General features: G+C 40.3%; 2 protein-coding genes across 14 annotated transcripts in view; both read left to right on the top strand.

Annotated features, from left to right (window-relative positions):
* The first annotated feature begins 537 nt into the window (after nt 1-537).
* On the top strand, nt 538-3,538 carry ATP5MC3 (ATP synthase membrane subunit c locus 3). Its single transcript, XM_015868435.2, has 5 exons — nt 538-579; nt 652-733; nt 1,558-1,635; nt 2,000-2,193; nt 3,290-3,538. Exons 2-5 carry the CDS (start codon nt 695-697, stop codon nt 3,402-3,404), a joined length of 426 nt encoding a protein of 141 aa, XP_015723921.1. The 5' UTR covers nt 538-579; nt 652-694; the 3' UTR covers nt 3,405-3,538.
* Nucleotides 3,539-4,997: 1,459 nt separating this feature from the next.
* The window catches only part of ATF2 (activating transcription factor 2), a 40,585-nt gene continuing 23,742 nt past the window's right edge, over nt 4,998-21,840 (top strand). For 6 of the 13 annotated variants that reach the window (XR_014947985.1, XR_014947988.1, XR_014947987.1 and 3 more), the window contains exons 1-7: nt 4,998-5,060; nt 8,466-8,508; nt 14,616-14,688; nt 15,361-15,426; nt 17,234-17,330; nt 18,744-18,862; nt 19,986-20,114. Coding sequence is in view for 9 of the 13 variants with exons in the window: in XM_085552565.1 (XP_085408691.1) it covers nt 15,379-15,426; nt 17,234-17,330; nt 18,744-18,862; nt 19,986-20,114 (393 nt within the window). In the remaining 4 variants the exon portion in view is untranslated. Of the gene's footprint in view, nt 5,317-5,829; nt 5,911-8,092; nt 8,205-8,465; nt 8,509-14,615; nt 14,689-15,360; nt 15,427-17,233; nt 17,331-17,962; nt 18,084-18,743; nt 18,863-19,985; nt 20,115-21,840 lie in introns of those variants that run through there. The other 7 variants (XR_014947986.1, XM_085552566.1, XM_085552561.1 and 4 more) reach the window with 5 other exon arrangements.

Genomic DNA, 21,840 nt, shown 5'->3' with positions numbered 1-21,840 from the left:
AAAAAATAAACAAATTTCTACTGTCTGCTTTCCTTTGTAACACCACTTCCAATCCAGCCAAGCCAGCAATTAAAACTTCCAGCACTGCTTATGGCAAGATTTGCCAACTACAATCAATAAAGCAAACAGATCTCAACAGCATGCTACCAAGAGAAATTCTACTTAAAGCAGAGCCTTAGAATAATGGCTTAATTCCTTCTTTCCAGAGCCAAGACGTGTTAAATATCCCACAGCATATTAATTCTGCTCGATATAGCTTCATCCCACAAGCTATTGCTCCAGTTATCTGTTAGTTGTGACTGATAAGAGTCAACCACACAACAGTGAGTGGGAGAGGTGTGAGATACTCAATGCTGAAACACGGGGGGACACAGAGAGGGCGGGGGCGTGTCCTAAGGAAAGGTCGGTCTGACAGGGGCCCGCGCCCCCCGCCGCTGCCAATGGCGTCGGCACAAAGTGACCTTGGCGCCGCTCCCTCCTCTTCCGCCTCGCCGCATCCGGGCTCCCGCCGCCGGTCCCGCCGCGCGTGCGCACAGCCCCGCCCGGCCCGTGAGCCCGAAGGAGCGGCAGCCGCACAGGGTGAGCGCCGCCCGTCCCATCCGTCCCCATCGCGGCCGCCGCGGCCCGCTCACCGTTTCGCTCTCCCCGCAGAGACTCCGGATCGTGGCCCCGGGGACGCCGCCCGCCCGCCAAGATGTTCGCCTGCGCCAAGCTCGCCGCTTCGCCCGCCCTGGTGAGTGGGTGGCCCCCAGCTCTACGGGCGGGTTCGCTGCCCCCCGCTGCCGGCACCGCCGTGGGGTGCCCGAGCCGGGCGGGTCCCCCCGGAGCGAGGCGGGGAGGGGGTTCGGGGCTGCGCTCTCCTTCCCGCATCCTTGGTGGGGCCCTGGGCCGAGGTGAGGGGCGCGGAGGGGGGGGGCTGCGGCGCTGCCGGGCCCGGAGCGCTGCTCTAGGTCAAACTCCAGGCCGAGGCCCGGCCCGCGCGGGGCTGGGCTTCTTGCCCTTGGGAGCCGAGGGGCTCTTCTCCTTCACGTTGTCCTTTGGCGCTGCGGAACGTGTCCGCGGGCAGGGCTCTCCCTGCTGGAAGCGCTTTGTGCGAGGGCCGCTGTGACCTTAGAGTGCTGGCAGCCCAAGGGCACGCGCAGGCCTCTGACGAGACAGCATTCATTCATTTGCGCCTCGCGGCATTTCCCGGTCTAGGCTGCGTCTGTGCGTTTAGCGGCTCGGAAATTGATTTTGGTGGCGTTTATTAAAACGTAAATCGCTGCCTGCCGGTCTGGTTGGCTCTTATGCGGTCACTGATTTGGTCGCTTTGCTGTCAGTGTACCGCATGCACAGGCTCGCTGAATGCTATTCACTGTAATGGCTTTGGAAAACAGTGCTATCAACTTGCATGCAGAATTTGGTTGTGTGTTCTTCTGTACATCTGGCTGTGCAAAGATGGTTGTCATTCTGGTAAGGCAAATGCTTTACCAGATAATTGTCTTAATGACTTAAAGATGATTCTATGAGGACAGCTGTAACTAAGTATTCTTTTTAACTTTTTTTCTCCTCTTCCAGATCCGCGCTGGATCAAGAATCTTGTACAGACCAGTTTCAGCATCTGTGTTTTCTAGGCCAGAGGTCAGGACTGGAGAGGTACCTTATAAACAAAATTCTGTATCTTCCTAAATTACCTGGTGAGCCTAAATGTTCTCAACCTGGAGTTCACTTATACTAACATGAATATCTCTGCTCTGAAGCTTGCTTTAAATCAACCCTTTAATAATACTAGTTGCTGTTCTGCTGTTTCACTCAAGAAAAGTCCTTTGCATTTTATATTCATTGCTTTCAGGTGAACAAGTAACATTCTGAAGTCTTTAACTCCTATAGTCTGGTCACTTGCAAGAGTAATTAGATTCTGGTTCTAATGCAACTTTTGCAGCTATGAAATAGTGCTATATCATGGAAATAGTCTCTGTCTGAATATAATGTCTTATTTTTTCATGTCTTGTTTCCTTAGGGCAAATCCACACTTAATGGGGCCCAAAACACGGTCTCCCAACTAGCACTTAGAGAATTCCAGACTAGTGCTATCAGCAGGGACATTGACACTGCTGCCAAATTCATTGGTGCTGGTGCTGCCACAGTAGGTGTGGCTGGATCTGGTGCTGGTATTGGAACAGTCTTCGGTAGTCTAATCATTGGCTACGCCAGGTAATCAATCTCTCTCATACAAGTGTTAAATTACATGCAGTTGTACCTTGATGCAGTGTTCCCAGTTAAGCTAAATTGTAGTAAAGATGATGGAGGTATAATAGATTCTGTTAATAATTACTAGTGCTAAACGTGGCTAAATGGAATAGTGTGAAGCTGCAGTATGTTCAACAGGATGGCTCTGTGGTTAGATTTAGAACTTGATACTGTCTGCATGAAGAGACATGAAAGGAAAGAGATTGTTAGTCTTGGTCAGTGCTTTTGTCACTGAAGTTCAGTGTTCCAGCGTTCAGTTCCAGAACTGAATTAATAATCTAGTCTAGATTCTTTCCTAGAAGAAGGGAGACATCTTAAAGAGGAACTGTGTAAGGCAGACATTAATAAATACTTACTTAGCTATTCTTTCTAGCAGTTAAGACCTATGTCTTTTGGCTTAATAAAGGCTTTTTAACAAACCCTACTGTAGACAAGGAAGTTCAGCTTTGATTTGAAGAAACATAAGCAGCTTTTAATACAAAACAAATGTCTCATCTTTTGTAATGAGTGTGTTAGTAAAAGTTTGTGGACTGTTACTACATACTGCTATGCTGAAGAGTCCTCCCCTCATCCTGGGATAATGCACTGTGGGTTTTGTGGTTTTGTTCTGTTTTTTTAAATAACAAACTGCTTCATACTTATTATTTTTCATTTAGATGGTTTCAGTTCCTGGATTTTTCTTTGAGCTTTTTAATGTTTTCAGCTTCCTTAGAATATAGTTGTAATGTCAAGGATATAAAGTAAACTTACTATTAGTAGTGCTAGAAGTTCCCATATGGCAGGAAAGTAAATGCAAAGGCTGAATGTAGTCGTAAAAGCTATATTTATTTGGAAAATATATATTCTGCATAACTTGAGTCGAACCTTAATAACAAAGTCACTTCTTTTCCATGAAGTCCTTGCTTATAAAAAGCTTATGCTTGGAATTACTGAATTTCCTGTTACAGAATCTGTGTAAGGGGAAGTATGAGGTTCTACATCTGTCAAAAACATTAAGCTGGGTATGAAAAACTTCTTAAAGATAAAAAGATAAAAAGCTTGTGCCTTTACTTTCTTTTAGAAATCCTTCTCTGAAGCAGCAGCTGTTCTCCTATGCTATCCTGGGATTCGCCCTGTCTGAAGCTATGGGTCTCTTCTGTCTGATGGTTGCTTTCTTGATCCTATTTGCCATGTGAAAGGAGATCTGCCTGTAATATTGGCATTGGAATGTAATCCTGCATCTTTTATGGGACTCCCAAAATGTTGGTGTCGTGGAAATTGATGCTATTTCCAAAGTCATTTCATTAAAGATAAACAACTTTAACTGTCATCCTGTTCCTTGCATTTTTTATCTTTCTTATAAAGATATGACTTTATTTTGTGGTAATGATGTATATGTAGGACCCTTTAAACAATAACTTCAAGTCAAGCATATAATATTTGTGGCAGTGTCACTTGCTTGATAAAATCAGTATGATTAATCCTAGGAAAATCAAAGGATGCACTGACCAAGTGTGAGAAGTTGTACTTCTGGCCTTGTTCCTTTACCTATTTCACATTTATCCAGAGCTGTTTCTCTGCACAGTTTTGTGTTGTCCTCTCCACTAGATTAGCTGGCACACAGAGTTTTGGCATCTCACGGTACAATAAGCTTAACAATTCTCCAGCAGTGATAAGGAAGCTGTTTGCATCAGTCCCACTACTAATTTTGATCATCCTAGTAGAAGTTTTCTGCTTGGTTCTCCAGGTTGAACTTAACTACTGGTTGAGATTGGTCCGAAGCCAATGGCACATAGACATTATACTCTTACTTAATTACAGTATTCTTGGCATGGGAGAATGTCCAGCTTTTTATATAGTAAAGATTTGTCATTAACCTGATGTTTGGAAAACAGTAGGATCCAAGAGTGACAAAATGCTGCACTTCAAGCTTTGCATCTCATGGTTTCTATCTTTTAACAACCTTAATACATTTAAGGTGCTGTCTGCGCTTACAGCAATGTACTGTGTAATGCTGTGCACTAATTGGTTGGGTGGCTTTGAATATTAAATAATAGATCTAATCATTTAACAACGACAAACTGACCTTTGGAAGAAAGCGAACAGGTTTATGAGCTTTGCTTTCCTGCTGTTACGGAATTAAATCCAGGGAGCTATGAGCTGTAAGTAGCCCGTCCTCGGGTATGTGAAGAAACTGGTTGGTGGCTCTGATGTGTGTGATCTGCAGGTAAACTCTTCGCTTTGAGTTTCAATACTATGTGGGTATTCATTCAGCTTAACTCGAATGTAGCATGAAGCTACTTGCTCTGTATGTTCTTCAATGGAAACAGCCATCTTTTCAAGAACTGCTGAACGCAGTCCCAAATTGCTGTTAAGTAATGCCACGTATGGATGAATTGGATCTCACTGTTGGACACATCACGGGCATCTAAAGCACAGAAACAAACCTTCACGCAGGGAGTTCTCTACCTCATTGGCAATAATGTCCTCATTGACAATAAGGTGAATGATTGATAGGTGGGTTGAATGATCCCGGGGCGCACAGACTCCCTGTCTCTGTTCCTGCTCCGTGCTGGACTAAAGGTTCGTGTCCGTGCCGTGTCCCGTCGGTTGTAGCCCGGATCATCCATCCCGTGTTGTACCGTCCCCACACCCGGCCCGGCCTCTCCCGTCCTCACGACGAGCCGCAGCCGCCCCGCCGGCACCGCCCAATGGGCGCCGTCCCCGCCCCCCTGCGCCACGTGACCTGCGTTCCACCGGTCCCGCGGAGATGTCGGCGTTGTTCTCGCGAGAAGTGACGGAAGCCTGTGGGGGACCCGGCCGTTCGTGTTTGGCGCGGCCCGCGTTCCCGGGTGAGTTTGTAAACAGGAGCGCGGCTCGGCCGGGCCAGGTGCCGGCTCCGCCCTCCGCGCTGCGCCCGGCTCCGGGCCGCGGGGAGCGCCCCGAGGGCGGAGGGGAGGGAGCGGCCCCGCCGAGGGGTAGGCGGGGGTTCCCGGGAGGCGGTAATATGGCGCCGCGGCTCCGCGCCGCCGCAGCCCCCTCCCCCACCGCGGCCTGCGACTCCCGCCGCCCCTAGAGCCGGGCAGGAGGACGCCGGAGCCGCCGCAGGTACGGGCCGATCGGATGGGGGCGGCGGGGCGGAGGATGCGTCGGCTTTTCTCTCGCCTCCGGTGGCTGCCCCGGGCTCGGCCTGAGCCCCGGCCCCGAGGAGGCCTCTCCGCGTCCATCCGCGGCTCCGGAGGCCCTGGGGCTGCGCCCAGCGCTCGGGCTTAGCGGTATGGGGGGAGGGGAGGAAGCGAGCGCCTCTTGTGCGGGCAGGGCCGCGGCCTGTGCCTTCAGGGTTGTGCTAATGAAACATCTCCGAAGCTGTCAGAGGATTAAAAGCAAGCAGCGCAGCGCGGGCCTTCAGGCGCTGATGGTTGCACGGTGTTTCAGGCACGGATATTTCGTGCCCTCGGTGCTGTGTGATTGTGGGTTTGAGGTACAGGTGCTGTTGTGCTGCTGCAGCTTTGTTCGTGCTGCAGCCTTCCTACACCCCTCTGTTTGGAGGGGGTTCCATCAGTGCGTTTCTATGTCTCACCCATTCCTATGTCACTTGTTTGTTTTTCCTTGCTAGTTTCTTCCAGAAATGACCTTTCCCTTCAAATAAAGATGCAGTCACCTGCTTCATAGTAGGATATAAGGCTACTACAGCTGGAAATTGTGAGTCATCCGCTGCTTTGCAAACAGCTAATGCAAAGTGAATTTTCTCCTGCAGTTTTCTCTCCTGCCTTTTAGAATGTGTTTGTCGTCATCTTGTCACACTGTACTCAGAGCTGGGAATCTCTTCTCAAGCTCTTGCTGAGTGTAAAGGCACATAGAGCTGATTACAAAGAAAAAAAGGAGAAAAGCAGGTGTGCCTGAAGTTAACACTGTGTGACTGCTGTGCCTGCATTAGATGCTCTGTTCAACTTTGATTTATAGGATTACAAAAACTTTATGGTCCTTGGTTTCCACTGTGGTAGACGCGTCTTCAGTTGGCTAATGAAACATCAGTTGCTGATGTTAATGGAAGTCTGGTTACAGACATCACTTCAGAGGCATGAACTGGTGAAGTGTGGCAGTCACTTGGGTTCTCTTTTAAGCCCTTATTGAAGCCTTATTGAAAAAAACAAATGTCGTAAACTGCTTTTTGTAGTGCATCCAAAAAAACATGGGGTGAAGCTGCTTACAAAAAACTTGGTGGTGTGTTTGTTTTACACTTGATAGCACATGCCTGCACCCAGTCAGCTGGTTGGGTCTTTGATCTTTCTCATTGTATAGTCATGTTTCCATCCTGACTTCAATTCTAGAAATACAGACATTTTCGGTACATCTTTTTCTAGAAGATTCTTAGCTGTTCAGTGTGTAACATAAGGTTCTTTCAGGTCCTGAGTTAATCATGCGTAACTTTATGAATAATTTTTGTTTTCATGATACTTCTCTAGTGGTTCTGTGACAGCATTGAGCAGCCTAAAATATGGTGTTCTTTTAATCTTATTAATTTGGGTCCATCTTCTGCCTAAAATGCCTTTCATCAGCTATTCTTTCTCTTCCCCCCGCCATTTATCTTTTAAAATTTTTTAAAAGCCTCTTTTACTGTTTTATTTAACTGTTGTTAAACTTTTTTTTAAGACTGGTTTTAGAGAAGTAAACATGATTCAGCAGCATTAACTTCTCTCTGTAATAATGAATAGACTTCAAGTTATCGTATCCTCCTGCATAACTTAAGTATATTTGTTTCAAATCAATAGGGTACACTCTGAGACACTGAATATATCTGGGGGTAGAAATATGAGTCGATACTTTTTAACTATGCTGATATTTTTGTTTCAAGTTGGTGCCATACTGTATCTGATTGATTTTTGTGTCAGTAGCTGCTTAGCAGGAGCTCAACCTCAGAACTTTCCTATTAGCTCTACTTCAGACTGGAGTTTTTCTTTTGTAAGTTAATGGGAACAATACAGTGTGTTTCCATTTCTGGGTAAATGCCAGTGGCCATTTACCTTGTTGCTTATAGGAAAAAAATACATCACTGTGTTTTAATGAGCTTTGAGAGTGCTTCAGTAGCACACTCCTTGGTATATTTAAGGATTTTAAATCAAACCCTTGGTTATTGTATGGAGTTACATACTCAAAGGATGCGATCTGTAAAAATGAAGTACCTTTGTTAAGATATTTTTAATTTGCTGAAAATAAAGTTGCAGTAGACTAGATTTACAATGTCTCTGAGGTTGATGGACAGTAATAAAACTTTCAAACTTAGGTAATTGAGCTGGTGAAGGGATAAAAGCTAATATCTTGCTAAACAAGTCGCAGAAAGATCTCAGGAATATGAAATCCTGTGTATTTGCTCTCTGAGATTCCCTGGCTTTCTACTTGTCTGCTGTAAGAGCTGCATTCACACTGCATAAGCTTCCACTAATCCAAGCCCCTCTGAGAAATATCCAAGCCAGGGAGCTGACATTCGAGCTGTCAGATTCAGTCAGCTGGAACTGTTGGGTCTAGGAACGTTTCTTTTATTCCATCAGTGCTCCTGGTTTACCAGAATTGTCCCTTCTTATGTGAAAAGCTTGCTCCTTCTGCAAAACCAAAGTGACTTCATTGGTTTGTTTCTGTGCACGTGACTATCTGGCCAGTAGATTTCTTGTTCTCATTTGAAATTGTTAAGTCAATCGTCTTCACTTCTCACACGTTTTTCCTCTTATCCAGATGAGATCCCTCTTAGTTATTTGAATTGAGTTCCGTACCTTCCTCTATTTGACTTAGACGTCAGTTACAGACAGGTCACTGACAGCATCAACATTAGGCCTGCTTTTGAAAGAAGAAAGCTTGATGCAACAGGCATTGCCTTCTTCCTCCCCAGAACACTGAGAGAGACCGCGTGACTTCGAGGAAGTGGAACAACTGCTCTTCTAAGCAGTAGAGTGACAGTTTTGAAGAAGAAGCTCCTGTTTTCCTCTTGACCAGTTCTTGAGGTTTGCATCCTTTAAACAGCCTATAGTTATCTTCCAGAATCTACTTGCTAGTGATTCTACATCTTTTTTAAGGAGGAACGTTTATATTTTTCCATATTTTTCCTCCTTCAGTCTGTTCATTTTTCTCTTTCAGTTCTTTAGGAATGTTAAATTCTGTGGTGACATGACAGAAATGCAGTCAGAACACTTCTGAAAGCGGTCTGTAATAGTAAATATTAATTACACCACTTCTGCTTCACTTTTCTTTGTTTTTGCATACAGGAAACTGAAAAGAAAAAATAAGAAGTTGTTCCAGTCCTTCTAGGTAAGTGAAGTGATGGCTTTTATTCTAAAATCCAAATGTTGACTTTATTTTACTGTTTTACTAACTGCTAAATTGCACACACAAACTTCTGGTTTCTCCTGAAAGCGGAATTTGCAAGTCTGATTGCCCCTGTAGAGAACTGTAGGACTTAGTATTAAATACAGGAAATGATTAAAGTGTATGCAATTCAGTGCTGCTATCAAGTATTGAAAATATAAGAGGTACCCTTGGTTTGTTTTGTTTCGCATTGACTTGCTTGGTTGCATGAGAGCCAGCTCTTTTAATTTTGGAGTGGTTAAGTTTGGAAAACAAAACCAGCTATTTTTTTATTTATTTTTTAATGTAAAGAAGCAGCTCTACTAAAATTTTTGTTAAATTAAATTCTGCTCTTCAAGTACCTGTTAAGAGAACGTCATTCTTTAACGTGCAGGTATGCTCAGTCTTCAGTCCACTTGATTTTAAATGCAAACAAAGAGATGAAGAAGTTACACGCCTCAAGTAGAACTTGTGAATCAAAGAAAATTTTTGCCCTTGTCCTTTTACGCTTCACTTTTCTTTTACAGGTGCTTTAAAGTGAGATCTTAAAACCCTAATGTTGAAAGCAGTTACGTACTATGATGAGTTGCACTAAAGGTTACTAAGAGTTAATAACTCTATATACAGTCAGAGTTGATTGTGCAGTAAAAAGGGGCATGCTCCCAGATCAAATGTAAAGAATAAGAAGAAATGTGTAGTGTACAGGATTAGTCTTGAGAAAATGCAAACATCTGTAGAAAAATGCATCTCAGATGCTTTGACTTGCACACTTTATGAGGTATAGGCTTAGGAGAGCCTTAATGCTGACAGGCTGCTGTAATTCTGCTTTCTGACAGAAGCCCAGTTTGTGTTTTATCCCACTTCCTCTTTTTACTGAATAAGAATGTATAGATGTTTCTTGAGATGGAGCCGTGTGCAAATGGTCACCCAAGCTGCAAACCTTGGGTCTGCAATGCATCCAAGCAGTGGTAGATTAATCAACTATTACAGCAGCTGGTAGGCTCAAATTGTCCTCTGTGGACTGCCTAGTAGAGGAATGGGTTGATGCTTGCTGGAATGTGCGTTTCTTCTTGCTTTCTTTGTGGCATGATGTATGGGAAATCACAGCTTGAACCACTGATTAATTAACTGAGGCAAGTGTTGGGTCAGCTGTGGGAGCACAGGTGAGAGTAATCTGGCTGTGCTCCCGGAAGGGGTGGACTTTGACTCCACACCCTCTGAGATCTCATTTAAGGGCTGACCACCACTGAGGCAGCATCTCTTGGAGATCGCTCCCCAGTGGAGACTGCCTTAGCTATCCGGTCCAGGCATCGACATTGGTGAGTTTTCTTTACTAATAACCTTTGGCTATTTATCACCATCTTGGTCAACATCTTTATATTAGCCACCTTTAAACCATCCTCTGCTACCACCTTTACACATGATGAAGTAGTGTTGTTGGTTTTTTTGCCTTCAAGATTTTGTTTGTGTTTAGTTGTGTCTTTTCAGAAGGGTCCTATCCTTCTATATTCACTTAAGGGTGTCTTCTGTCATGCTGTTTGTGTCAGCTTTGAAATTACAAGAGAGCAGTCTATAGCTACAGGGTTTAGAATAAGAAGCTGCAGGGTCAGCTTGCATCGCTGATGAGCAAATTAAGGCATAAGGGTCTTCTGGCATCCATCATTCTAGGTAACGTTGAGAGGTTTTAGCAGCAAGTCTGATAAGACTTTATAGGTAAATTTGGGGGTATTTTTGCAGGGATTGTTAATGTACATATATACACTTTAAAGAACTATTTAAATGTTTAATTGAAAAATGTTGAATTGAGGTGTCATTTAAGATTTCCATGCTTCTGCTGTGTGGGGAATTAAGAGAGAAAACAGAAGAACCTTTACCACTAAAATAAGCCATCAGGGTGTTGGTCAACTATGTGATTCCTGTCTTTTACAAGCTGTCTACAGGAAGGTATCTTACAGGCGAGCCACAGAGGATGTAGTAATAGCTTCTTGAAAATGTACTTCAGATATTTACTAGAAATCTTATTAAAAATCTTATTAAAAAGATAATGCAAATAATTGTTGAAGCTATTTTTGTGGCATTAGATTAACGCTGGTTTGATATCTCATAGGAACACCTTTATTTTTTAAATAAGCACACTGCCTTAGGTGTCAGTAAATGATTTGTAAATGCTACTGTATTTGTTTTGCTTTGTATTAGATGCGTTTTAACCAATTGTGTTTATTTACAAGTGTACATTTTACTGTATTGCTTGCTTTCCGAAAGTGATGAGACTTATGACATTTAAATGCATTCACATCATTCTGGTTTATCTTTGCGTTGAAATCTGGAGCAAATGAACACCAAAAATGAGGGATTGCATTCGGATTTAAGTAGCAAAGTTGCGTGTATTTGCTGAGGTTATTTCATGCTGTTCCCATATTCATCTCTGAGACTGTTTTTCACCAAGAATTATACTGAGAGTCTACAGGTTTCTCTATGTTTCTGAGAGAAGGCGGAATAGGAAGGCTTGTGGAATGATGGTGTCCTTCAGTAGACTGTAGGAAGCATTAACTTAATTAAAGTATTTGCTTCATCTGAAGAATTAAAGTTGAGGCTGAAGATTTGAATTCCAGTTGAATCACTTAGAGCTATCTTCCTTTTTCCTATGTGACAAGGTTTTTTTGCTTGTCACCTGGCTAACAAACAAAAGTGCCTATAATTCAATGCTGGCCATTAGGTTTGAAGTTCATGTACTTTATTTCTCATTGTGTTGGATGGGGAGCATTTTAGTCAAGATGGCATGTAAGATTACTCTTTCACTATTCAGGGAGAGAGAGGGGAGGCAGGCAAGGGGTTGTTGTTTGTGTTTGTTGTTGTTGGGTTTGGTTGTTTGTTGTTTGTTTTAGCATAGCGCCTACAGTTTCAGGTGGTGGGCCATAGGCTTTATCGCCCATTTCTAAACCCGTTTTGAGTTTTCTAAAGCTCAGGTTTGGATGTTGAGTCTCATTCTTTTGTTGTACACTACCCAGAATCTGGATCTGTCCAGATTTGGTGGGGCTCGTAGTGTTTTCTTTTCGACTTTGTAGTCTTTCTTGCTTCTAAGGGCTCAGAATTGTACACAGTACTCCAGCTGCAGCTCTCTGAATGCCGAATAAAGGAGAAGAGTCACTTCCCTTGATCTGCTTGCTCTTCTCTATCTAATTCAGCCCAGTATGCTGTTAGCTTTTGGTGCTGCAAGTGACTTGCTGATGAATTGTATTCAGTTTGTTGTCTACCAGGAGTTCCAAGCTCTGCCCTAAAGCTGCTTGACAATCATTTGGCCCTCAGCCTGCAGTGTTGCATGGAATAGTTTTGCTCTAGGTGCGAGCTTTTTGTTTGTCTCTGTAATAGGTAAATACAATCCTTACTGATGTGGCTAGACTAATGAATGTGAGCCCCTTGTTTTCCCATCCTGTCAGATACGGTTTCTGTTTAGATTTATAATGTCTAAGGTCTCGCTGGAATGGACGAGTGAACTTCTTTTCTCTTTTAAGTTCTAAAAATTTATCACTTCAAGAGACTACTTTTTTTTTTTTTTTTTCCCTTAGATGTTAGCTGGAATCTTTTACGAAGGCATTATCTCTCAGAATGCCTTGTAGTTTGTAGACAAGTAATAGAAAATTCAGAATATGAATTTGTCTCCAACTTTTCTCCGTGAAGTTATTCAGGAGGGCACCACTTGGTTTTCTTTTTCTTTATAAGTAGGGTGTCAAGAATTTCAGGCTTCCTAAACTAAAATGTGAAACCAGGTAACTGCTTAATACGCAAATGCATGTTTTGGTAATAACCCTTTAAAAGAGTAGTAAGCAGACGGACAGGAAAAAAAGTAATCTTTAAAGCTTATGACCTAAGGGGGAGGGGGGGAAGCTAGCAGTGTGGGTGTAGTAGATTTTTGTGACTAATACTTTGCACTTTCAAAGACTCACAGTAAACTATATGAACAGATACAGTATTTTGTATGCCCCTTTGTTAATCAAAATCTTCATCTTTTAGAAAAAAAAATAATATTTCTGTTATGGAAGTAACTTTTCTGTTTACAATATGTGTATGTGTGTATACTGCAGTTGTACTTAACTATGTGCTGTCTCGTGATCAAAGATATAATAAAGTTAATTCCTTCTGAGATGTAAAGGGGGCTGTCCCTGCTAATTGGAACCCGTAATAAAATCTGCTTAATGTAGATTAAAAGGTTCTGTGTTCAGGGGGGATGACCTTTGAGTGTCTCTTGAAATTCCAGATAACATAAAGTTGGAATCCTAAGGCTTTGGTGAGAACAACCTTAATTGTGAAGCCTAAGACATGAATATTAAATTTCCCCATGACATTGTTAATACTCTTTAATGTTGATAGTACCATGTTCGTAGTTGTAACAGTTCAATAAGTATTTCACCTCTTCAGAAACTTGAAACAGGTTATGAATTCCTTGCAAAGAATGGCAGAGCAATCTCTCTCCATAATTCGCTTTGGCATTTTGTCTGTAGGACATAAATGCTTCCCTGAGTTGTTAGTGCCAAAGAATCTGAAGTTTCTGGCATCCATTCATCTCTTCTTGGCTTGTGGTCTCAGTCTCAGTATCCTCATTCTGTTGAATGTATATATTTAGAAGTGACACTGAATCCTCTCTCTCAGGTATTCTTAGGATAGTTAAGCACCTTCTGAAGCCTCGCACCTTTTCTTGACCATTCTACAGGGGAAAGATGGGTTTGTTCTGCTTGTGATTGTTAATCGCAAAGACATTTATCCATCAAGACAAGCAGAGGTCAGAATTAAAATTGTTAGAACTTTATATAAATATCCATACTTAAATATGAATGTGTTTCTTTTGGAGGAGGAACCCACATAGGGGCTAAGAATGCTTGTCATCTCCTGGCTACTTAACAACATTGATGTTTTCTTTTGTTTTTTTTTTTTCCTCTTCCTGTTACTTGAACTTAAATTGAGGTAACTTTAATAATGAGATTAGTTGCTCATCACTTATCTCTGATGAGACAATGCCTTATTTTTACATGTTCAGTGTACCTGAACTTTCGTTATTTCTGGTCATTGTTGTCACAGCATCCACATACAGATCTTGTGCACTGTCCAACACTGGTTGACTCTATCCCGTGTATGTCCCTTCTTCCCAAAGTGGAGTGATGCCACCTTGCCTGTTGAGTGAGAAGGTAGTTGAGAAATGTGCTCTCCTTTCTCATATCCCACCCAGAAGTGTTCTTCCCAAACGCAGAACACAGTCGGAGTGTGACCACTCCAGTGGATTAATTTGGATTTGCTAGAGCCCAGAAGGGAAGAGGCTGAAGGAAAGGCTTGTGCTAAGGTCCAATAACCAGGAAAGCATAAAAAGTAGCTGAGCCCACAACGAACTTGACAGAACTTCCAGCCAAGTGGTTCAGGAGCAGACAGTTCATAATGATGAGATGAAGGACAGTTACACCTGCTGTCCACAGGTTATTAGGTTTACCTTGATCACTTTTTCCAAGAAGTTAATGCAGCATTGTTGACACTTGGAGGAATTATATTACTTCTTTGTACTGGTATTGTGAAAGATTCAAGTAGGAGACCACGTTTGTTTCCAAGTACATCTGAAATGTGAAGATCATCTTCGATTGTGAAACTTCTTTGATGAAAAAATGTGTTGCAGGCATCCAGCTATGGAAAAATTAATTGGAAAAAATGTTAATTCTTCAGTATTTTAGTTCTGCTCAGCACGGTCTCAGAACTATTAGGATTTTTGTAGCTTTATGGTTAATTTGAGAACTGATATTTTGTTTAGTGTTTGAGTTCTCAATTCATAAATGAAGGGAACTAGATTTTTTTTTTAATAAGAAAAATATGAATCACATAGTTTGTCTAAGAAATTTAATTGTAGAAGCAGCTGTTACTGTCTGAGAGAAGGCAAAACTTAAGAAGTGATCGGTTAAGGTGAACCATTTCTTTGGCAAAGGTGTAGTGTTTCTTCATTGAATTATCGAGAATGGACGTTATGTAATTTGTCTTAATCATGGTTTGTCACATATTTAACAAGCATAGTAATTAATATCTTCTTTCAATTACAGTTCATTGCCATGAAAAGGAGGATATGATAGTTTGCCCTATGAAACAGACTTATATGTGAAATCTGACAGGTAGGTGTTTCAGTATGCTCAGTGAGTAAGCAGAACAGCATAAAACAGAACAATGTTAGTATCCGTTACTTCATTCTTAAATATTTGTTAGCTTCCTAGTGATTCAGTTGTACAGCTGAGTTGTTATTAAAGTATATATGTGTTTTGTAGTTATATTTGTAAAAGAGTACATAATGGGCTCCCTGCTAGCTTTGCTTTGCATAGAGGAAAAAAAAATAGATGATTATTAAAAAGTTTACATGATTATGAAGAAAACTATCTAATCAACCGCTTTCATCTGTTGGCACTGTGGTCTTGAGTACTCGTTATTTATCTGCCGCTTTGTGCTTTTCTTGGCAGGGGGTGAAGGGAGTTGGGTAACTATTACAAGATACTTTTGTTTCAGTATCAATCTGTCTTACTATGTTTTCACATGCCTTTTGCAGTTCATTACATTGTGTGCAAACACTTGCCTTTCCAACTGAGGTACACATTTAAAATCTGTGTTTGATTTTGGCTACAAACTTACAGAGTTTGTTGTCCAGGTGCTCCTCCCATGCTGGATATTTAGATTCATAGTGCAGTCAGAAAGCAGTTCTTGCTTATAGAGTATTAAAATTTCCCGTGGATGTTGATGTACTGATAACTTGTTGCAATATTTGTAACATGCTTTCTACTGTTGTTTTGGTACAGGTAGCACGACGACCTGTGGAATATGAGTGATGACAAACCCTTTTTATGCACTGCCCCTGGATGTGGCCAGGTAATGGTCTGACTCAAAGTTATTAATGACAGTTGAATAAAAGTAAATCAGTGAAACATATTTCCAGAGACTGAAGAAAAATGACTTAATTGATAGAAAGTACCCATGTTTTCCAGTTCTGCTGAAAAGCAGGTGGCAGCAAGAATTTCTGGCATTTAAATTGTCAGTTTGTTCAGAAAAATACTAACTATATAATGAAGACAATTTCCTTTCTTAGGCCTGTCTTATTTCTTTCTGTAAAGAAGTGTACACGCGTTTATATACACACCCAATAAATGTGTAGGTAACCTACATTTTTCAGTATATTTCAACATTAACGAGGAGCTCACTGTGAAACTTGCAGGATTTCTGTGTGTAATAAGTGTTTTAAATTTCACGGTTTTTTGACTTCTCAGTGGTTTAAAACTGATTAATCTTCCCATCAATGGTGACTGCAAAAATTTAATAGAATAATATTTATTTATGCTTTTTTTTTTTAAATAAAGGCAAGTGTTAGCATTATGCATGCTACAAAATGCTATAATACTTCTAATACAATGTAATAACTAATATTAGTAGATGTAGCACTAAATGAACAGAAAACAACAACAAAAAATAGTTAATGAACACTTTAGTGTTTTAATAGATAAAATGTTTTTTATTTAGCAACATGAAAATGAGTGAGTTTACATTATGTGCTGCATGAGGTTGACTTTCCTGCTGCCTTTTGTATAGAACCAATTTCTTAAACCAGCTGCATTTTTTTTCCTCTATATTGATGTGTGGGTCCCAGGTGTTCACAAAAGTAAGAGTTATAGTATTTATTAATTTCATATTTCATTATTCATATTTCAAGTGTAGAAACGTATGTTTTGGGAAGACTTTTCTTAGATTATGTCAAATGAATTACTAACTTTACTCACAGTCAAAGCAGCATAGCAAGTTCCAAGTTAAAGGAAAAATAATCTATTGTACAGCATGTAGTTTGTCTGCTTGCTGCTTCCTTCATGTAGTGTACCCTAAATTGTGGAAAAGTGTGCAAAATACTGCTGGGATACTTCTGAAAACTTGGGAGCTTTTAAAATTGTGATAAGTTTTGATAATTCATAGCTATTCAAGTGGTTTGATGATATAGCATTACTTCCCATTCCATCTGCCTCGTGTTAATTAGTAAACTGTCAGGGGCAGGAGTTACGTTTTATTTTGTTATTTTGCTGTTAAATACAGTAAGTCTATGTTTGTGATTAGAGATCAATTCTCATAACGCGCCCCGGTGGCGCAGTGGTTAAAGACGCCACCTTGCAACACTGGGGCCCGGAGTTCGAATCCCCCCTGTGGCGCAAGTGGTAGAAGTGCCGCTCTGCTACACAGAGGCTCGAATTCCGGGGGCTGGACTCGATGATCTCTAAGGTCCCTTCCAACCCGCACGAAACTATGAAACTATGAAACTGTGATTACACCAAACAGTGCAGGTATCACATTGTGGTAATCAATTACTAAACACTGCCAAGATCCGTTAACATAGCGAACGGCTGTTTGCTGATGGTTGATGGAGTCTGTGGCACTCTGAAATGTTATCATGGCCTTTTGATGACTGCAGGTACTTACACTGCCATTTTGCTGATACTGCTGCTATTTGGTTACTGTAAACATTATTTGAGTTTTACCATATTTTTGCTGGTTTTGTTGACCAACAAGGAAGATACTCCAAAGAGTTGTCTTTTAATTTGGTAACAGCTGTTCTACATGTTATGGAAGTGACTTTCTGTAGAACTGTATTTAGTGTGTTTGTATTCAAAATGGTGTTTCTTAAATCTTTCTGCCACAGCGTTTTACCAATGAGGATCATTTGGCTGTCCACAAACATAAACATGAGATGACACTGAAATTTGGTCCGGCTCGTAATGATAGTGTCATTGTGGCTGGTTAGTATATAATTTTTTATAACTAGTTTGTTCATATTTTATGGTGGTATGTGCATTCATTTTGGTCTGTTTTCTGTACTTAATCAGTAGATGTGCATTATGAAACTGAAATATTTTCTTCATTGTAGTTGTCTGTGAAGTGTTTTGTGAATGTTTTCCTGTACTATTAACTCTCCGTTATCAGGTGTGTGAGAATGAAACTATGAGGACATTCTGTCTCTTTGCAATTATGTTCCAGCGCATGAACTGTAGTCATAACTGCTAGGTTATGTTAGTGAAGATGCATGTAATAACGCTAATGATATTTCAGTTGAAGTTGCTGTGTGTCAAATTACCTGGTAATAGTAGTGAAATAGAGGAATTTACATAGTAAATTTACAGAAAGACTTTTGAAACTACCTCAGGCAGTAGTAATCAAGGTGCCAGAAGTCTTAAAACTGCAGCTCAATTGTACAGGCATTACAGGAGGCAATTAAGTATTTTGTCCAATATCACATGTCCTGTTATTGCGTTTCACTCACTTGGTATTGATTCCTTTCATTTTCATAATATAAGAAAGAAACTGTGAGCTATGAATGCACATCTTGCCTTTGAAACTAGAGCCTGCTTGCTCACCAGAGTGATGTGGTGTGCTAGACTGGCATTTGAGAAATGCTGCATATGGTTGATCGACGTGGACAGAAGAAATCTTTGATCCTTCCAGCACTGTTAGGGGGTTGTGGTCTGCAGAATCAAACTACTTGTCTCCAGCAGGTGGGGTATGCCTTGTGGCTTATTTTCCTGCAAGGCAGAAAGAAGCGTGCTTTCAAGGCAAACAGTGTTCTTAACCACATTGATTATTTATACATCATGAGAAAATCAACACAGATCTTTAAGGTTTTTTTCTTTTAATCAGTCTTCAAAATATGTACCTAATTAACAGTTTACATGAATGCAAGTGCATCTTAAACATATAAAAACAGCCTTGCTTTTCATACATTTAGTTTTCTGGACAAAGTGAAGTAATTTTAAAGTGAATTGTTAAATAACTTGAAGTATTAATACATTCGTCAACTGTAAAGCTAGTTAAAATAAATAACCCCATTGGTGTCATCTTTATGTAGGCTAAGTACAGATTTCTTAAATTTATAAGTTTCCCTGGTATCTTCTTGAATTTAAGTTAGAAGAAATCCTTTGTAGCTTAAAACCCACTGAGGCTCCTGAATAGTTATCTGAATACATTCAGATAGTTTTAACTGTTCTTCAGGTAACCTGTATTATTTTTAGAGAAAGCTATGTATTCATATAATTACAAATCAATATCTTGATATATTGGTGCTGTCTCCTTTGACTCTGAAAATTATTTACAATGCATCTGTTCTCACATGGTATTTTAAAAGTAAAATTGTGTGCTTTGTGTAAACTTGATTTCAGATCAGACACCAACACCAACTCGATTCTTGAAGAACTGTGAAGAAGTGGGCTTATTCAATGAATTAGCAAGTCCTTTTGAAAATGAGTTTAAAAAGGCTTCTGAAGATGACATTAAGAAAGTAAGTGCATACGTGCTTTTGGTCCTGCCGTTCAATTGAGAAGTAAACTTGAATCTATATGTTGTCTTTTAAACTATACCCGTAGTCATTGACCAGCCGCCAACGTATAGTCTTCTATGGAGAGAATACGAAGTTAAGATTACTTTTCAGAAGGTTTGTTTACCTGAGTTGGTGTGAGTAGAATGGACACTGGAACACACCCACTATTTACACAGTCTGTTTTCAGCATTTAATGCTCTTTTATGAGGGACTGTCCACAGGTTTAAATGTGCTTTCTCCTATTTCTTCTATAACTTTCTAGTCCTAACTAGTTTAGGGGCCCAAAAGTGTAAACACTTCTCCAAATGAAAATTTTTGTGTCCCCTTTGAATGATTTTTACCATTGGCTGATTGTATGCTTTAACTTCCACAGACAGTGATGTTTAAAATTAAATGGACTGTTTTATACATATGTATAAGTTTTTACAGAGTCAGTGTCTGGTTATTCTCTGTGAAGATTTTAGTAGATACTTGTGATTAGGACTCATTCCTGTGCATTCTTGATGAAAACTCACCTTTGCTTTGTGCTCACAGCTGTGCCTAATCTTAGCTGGTGAATGGTAACTTTTCCTAAAATCATTTGCATGATAATACAAATTCTGCTTTTGATTCTGACTTGGTTGTCTGTGAAATTCACCACTTTCTTGGAGGAAGTTACAGTTATCACAGAGTACTGAAAACATTCCAACTACTTTTAAAATTGATGTTCCTTTTCCAAGCTGACAAGAAGAAACGCAATTGTGCCAGATGTCTTTGATAACATTGGATTGCATAGCCTTCAAGTGTAGTGCTGTTCTTCCTCAATTATAACTTTCCTGTGAATCTTGGGAAGGAACTTCATAAAAATTTTTACCTGCAGTGGGAATTCAAACAAAGTCTTAGTGAAAAGCTGTATTTATACAGATGTTGGAAAAAGGAGGCTTGACTGCTAACACATGTGCATCAAGACCTTCCGGATGTCAGCACTTCACTGTTATTATTATAATAAGGCTAATATTTCTCCTTAGTTACTTATATTTTCTTGAGATATTTTAATTTTTGTGTGTGTGTTGGTTTTTTTTTTTGTCTACACTGTTACATCTAGATGCCTCTAGATCTGTCTCCTCTTGCAACACCAATTATAAGAAACAAAATTGAAGAACCTTCTGTTGTAGAGACAACTCATCAAGATAGTCCTTTACCTCATCCAGAATCTACTACCAATGATGAAAAGGTCAGGATTCCTTTTTCATTTTGGAATTCACTATCTGAATCTTCTGATGATCTTTGGGTTTCTTGTACACGTTGATACCCATGTTATGTAACTGTTTGAAAGTAAATGACTTCATTAACCACAACTCCTGGATACATACTTAATTTGTTCAATTCTTTAGTTAGCTTTGCTCAGCACAATTTTCTGTTTGCCTCACCTTAATTATTCAGTAAAGCTACGAAGGAAGTCAAACTTAGTATTGCTGCTATGTTAAAAAAGTCTTAATTGGGCTCTTTATTCTTATTTTATGCATCATCAGGCAGTAATCACAAAAAAGCAAATGAAGTGTAGCTTGAGACTATCCATGTGTACATTTTTGTGTTTATCCTGTGCTTTCTCACAGATTTTTTTGTGCAGCAGCATGGGATGTTGTATAAAAATGTACAGGGGTTGGATGGGCGGTCTTTCAAAATTAAGCAGGAAAACTTTGTTTCAAAATCCATGCTCTTTCAGCTACAACAGTATGTTTAAAAGCAGTGATCTGGAGCAATTGCTCATTTAATGTTTACCTGAGGGCTGGGTTTGTGAGTTACTGTCTGTCTCAAGAGAATGTTGTAACTTAATCTGTTTCAGAACTACTGCTCTGCTGGCAGTAGTAGGAAGAAATAGTTTAATAATAAGGTTGATACATAACTTGCAGTGTTTTCATCGTAAGAAATTCTCTTGGAGAGCACAGAATTGAGCAAAGTTAATGAATTAATGAAATGAATTAATTAATGAAGTAGGAATGAAAATAAAAATAATAGGAGCAGAGCTTAGTAAGCAACATGGCTGCTCTGGTCAGTTTTTTTATGTGCATCGTTAGTGGGTAGTCTGCATTTGAGGGACATGGATATCATATTTGCAAAAATGAGTAGACTTCTTTGGGATTACGAGGTAATTCATACTGAAAGGGACCGTAAGACATTTCTATTCCAGCTTCCTGCTCAAAGCAGGGATTAGATCTGAGACTAAGACCAAGAAACTCAGGGCTTTATGCAGTCCAACCTTGAAACCTCCAAGAAGGGAGAATGAATGGTTTCTTTGCTTAATGTGTTCCAATACCAGACTGTCCATGTGAAGGCCATGTTTTTCTTTGTATCCAGTTTACCATTTCCTCTTGCACCACTTCTCTTATCCTCCCAGCAGACGCTGTATGTGACAGAAAGTGTGAGGAGTTTCAGTAGAGAATTGTCTTCAGAAAGCTGTTCTGATTTTTGTAAATTAGCAAAGACGAGTAATAGTGGGTTATTGAAGCGATTGTGTAGTCCAAAATAGTATAACTGGTTTAAAAGAATACATGTAAAGAGCTTCTTTGATCAAGCATATCATAGTCTAAATCTTAAATCTTCTTTATTTCGTAGTTTGGAAAGGTTTGTTTTTGTCTGCAAATAATTATTCTAAGTGCTCAAGTTTTGGCAGGAGAAAATATTAATGTCTTATTTTACAGTAGTGGTTCAGTATCATTAGCATCATTACAAGTGCAAATTGTATCTAAATGCCTGGCAGTGCTTATAAACTTATTCATTACGTAATTCAGTGTTGTCACTGTAGCAGTGCTGAAGTGAAAAGCTGCTGCAGCTTAATGTTGTTTTGATGTCTGATTGTAGAGACAAGCTGAGCAAGGATGAGGGTGCTGCTTGGAGTGTGCTGCTGCTGAATGTGGCCTGCAGAAGTTGAGAAATGTGAGCAGAGTGTTGCTGTTTTC

The sequence above is a fragment of the Coturnix japonica genome, chromosome 7 (genome assembly GCF_054131305.1).
Source record: "Coturnix japonica strain WE chromosome 7, WE-NBRP24, whole genome shotgun sequence".
Classification (NCBI taxonomy): Eukaryota; Metazoa; Chordata; class Aves; order Galliformes; family Phasianidae; genus Coturnix; species Coturnix japonica.
The sequence above is the reverse complement of the archived record's forward strand: the minus strand, read 5'-3'. Positions and strand labels throughout refer to the sequence as shown.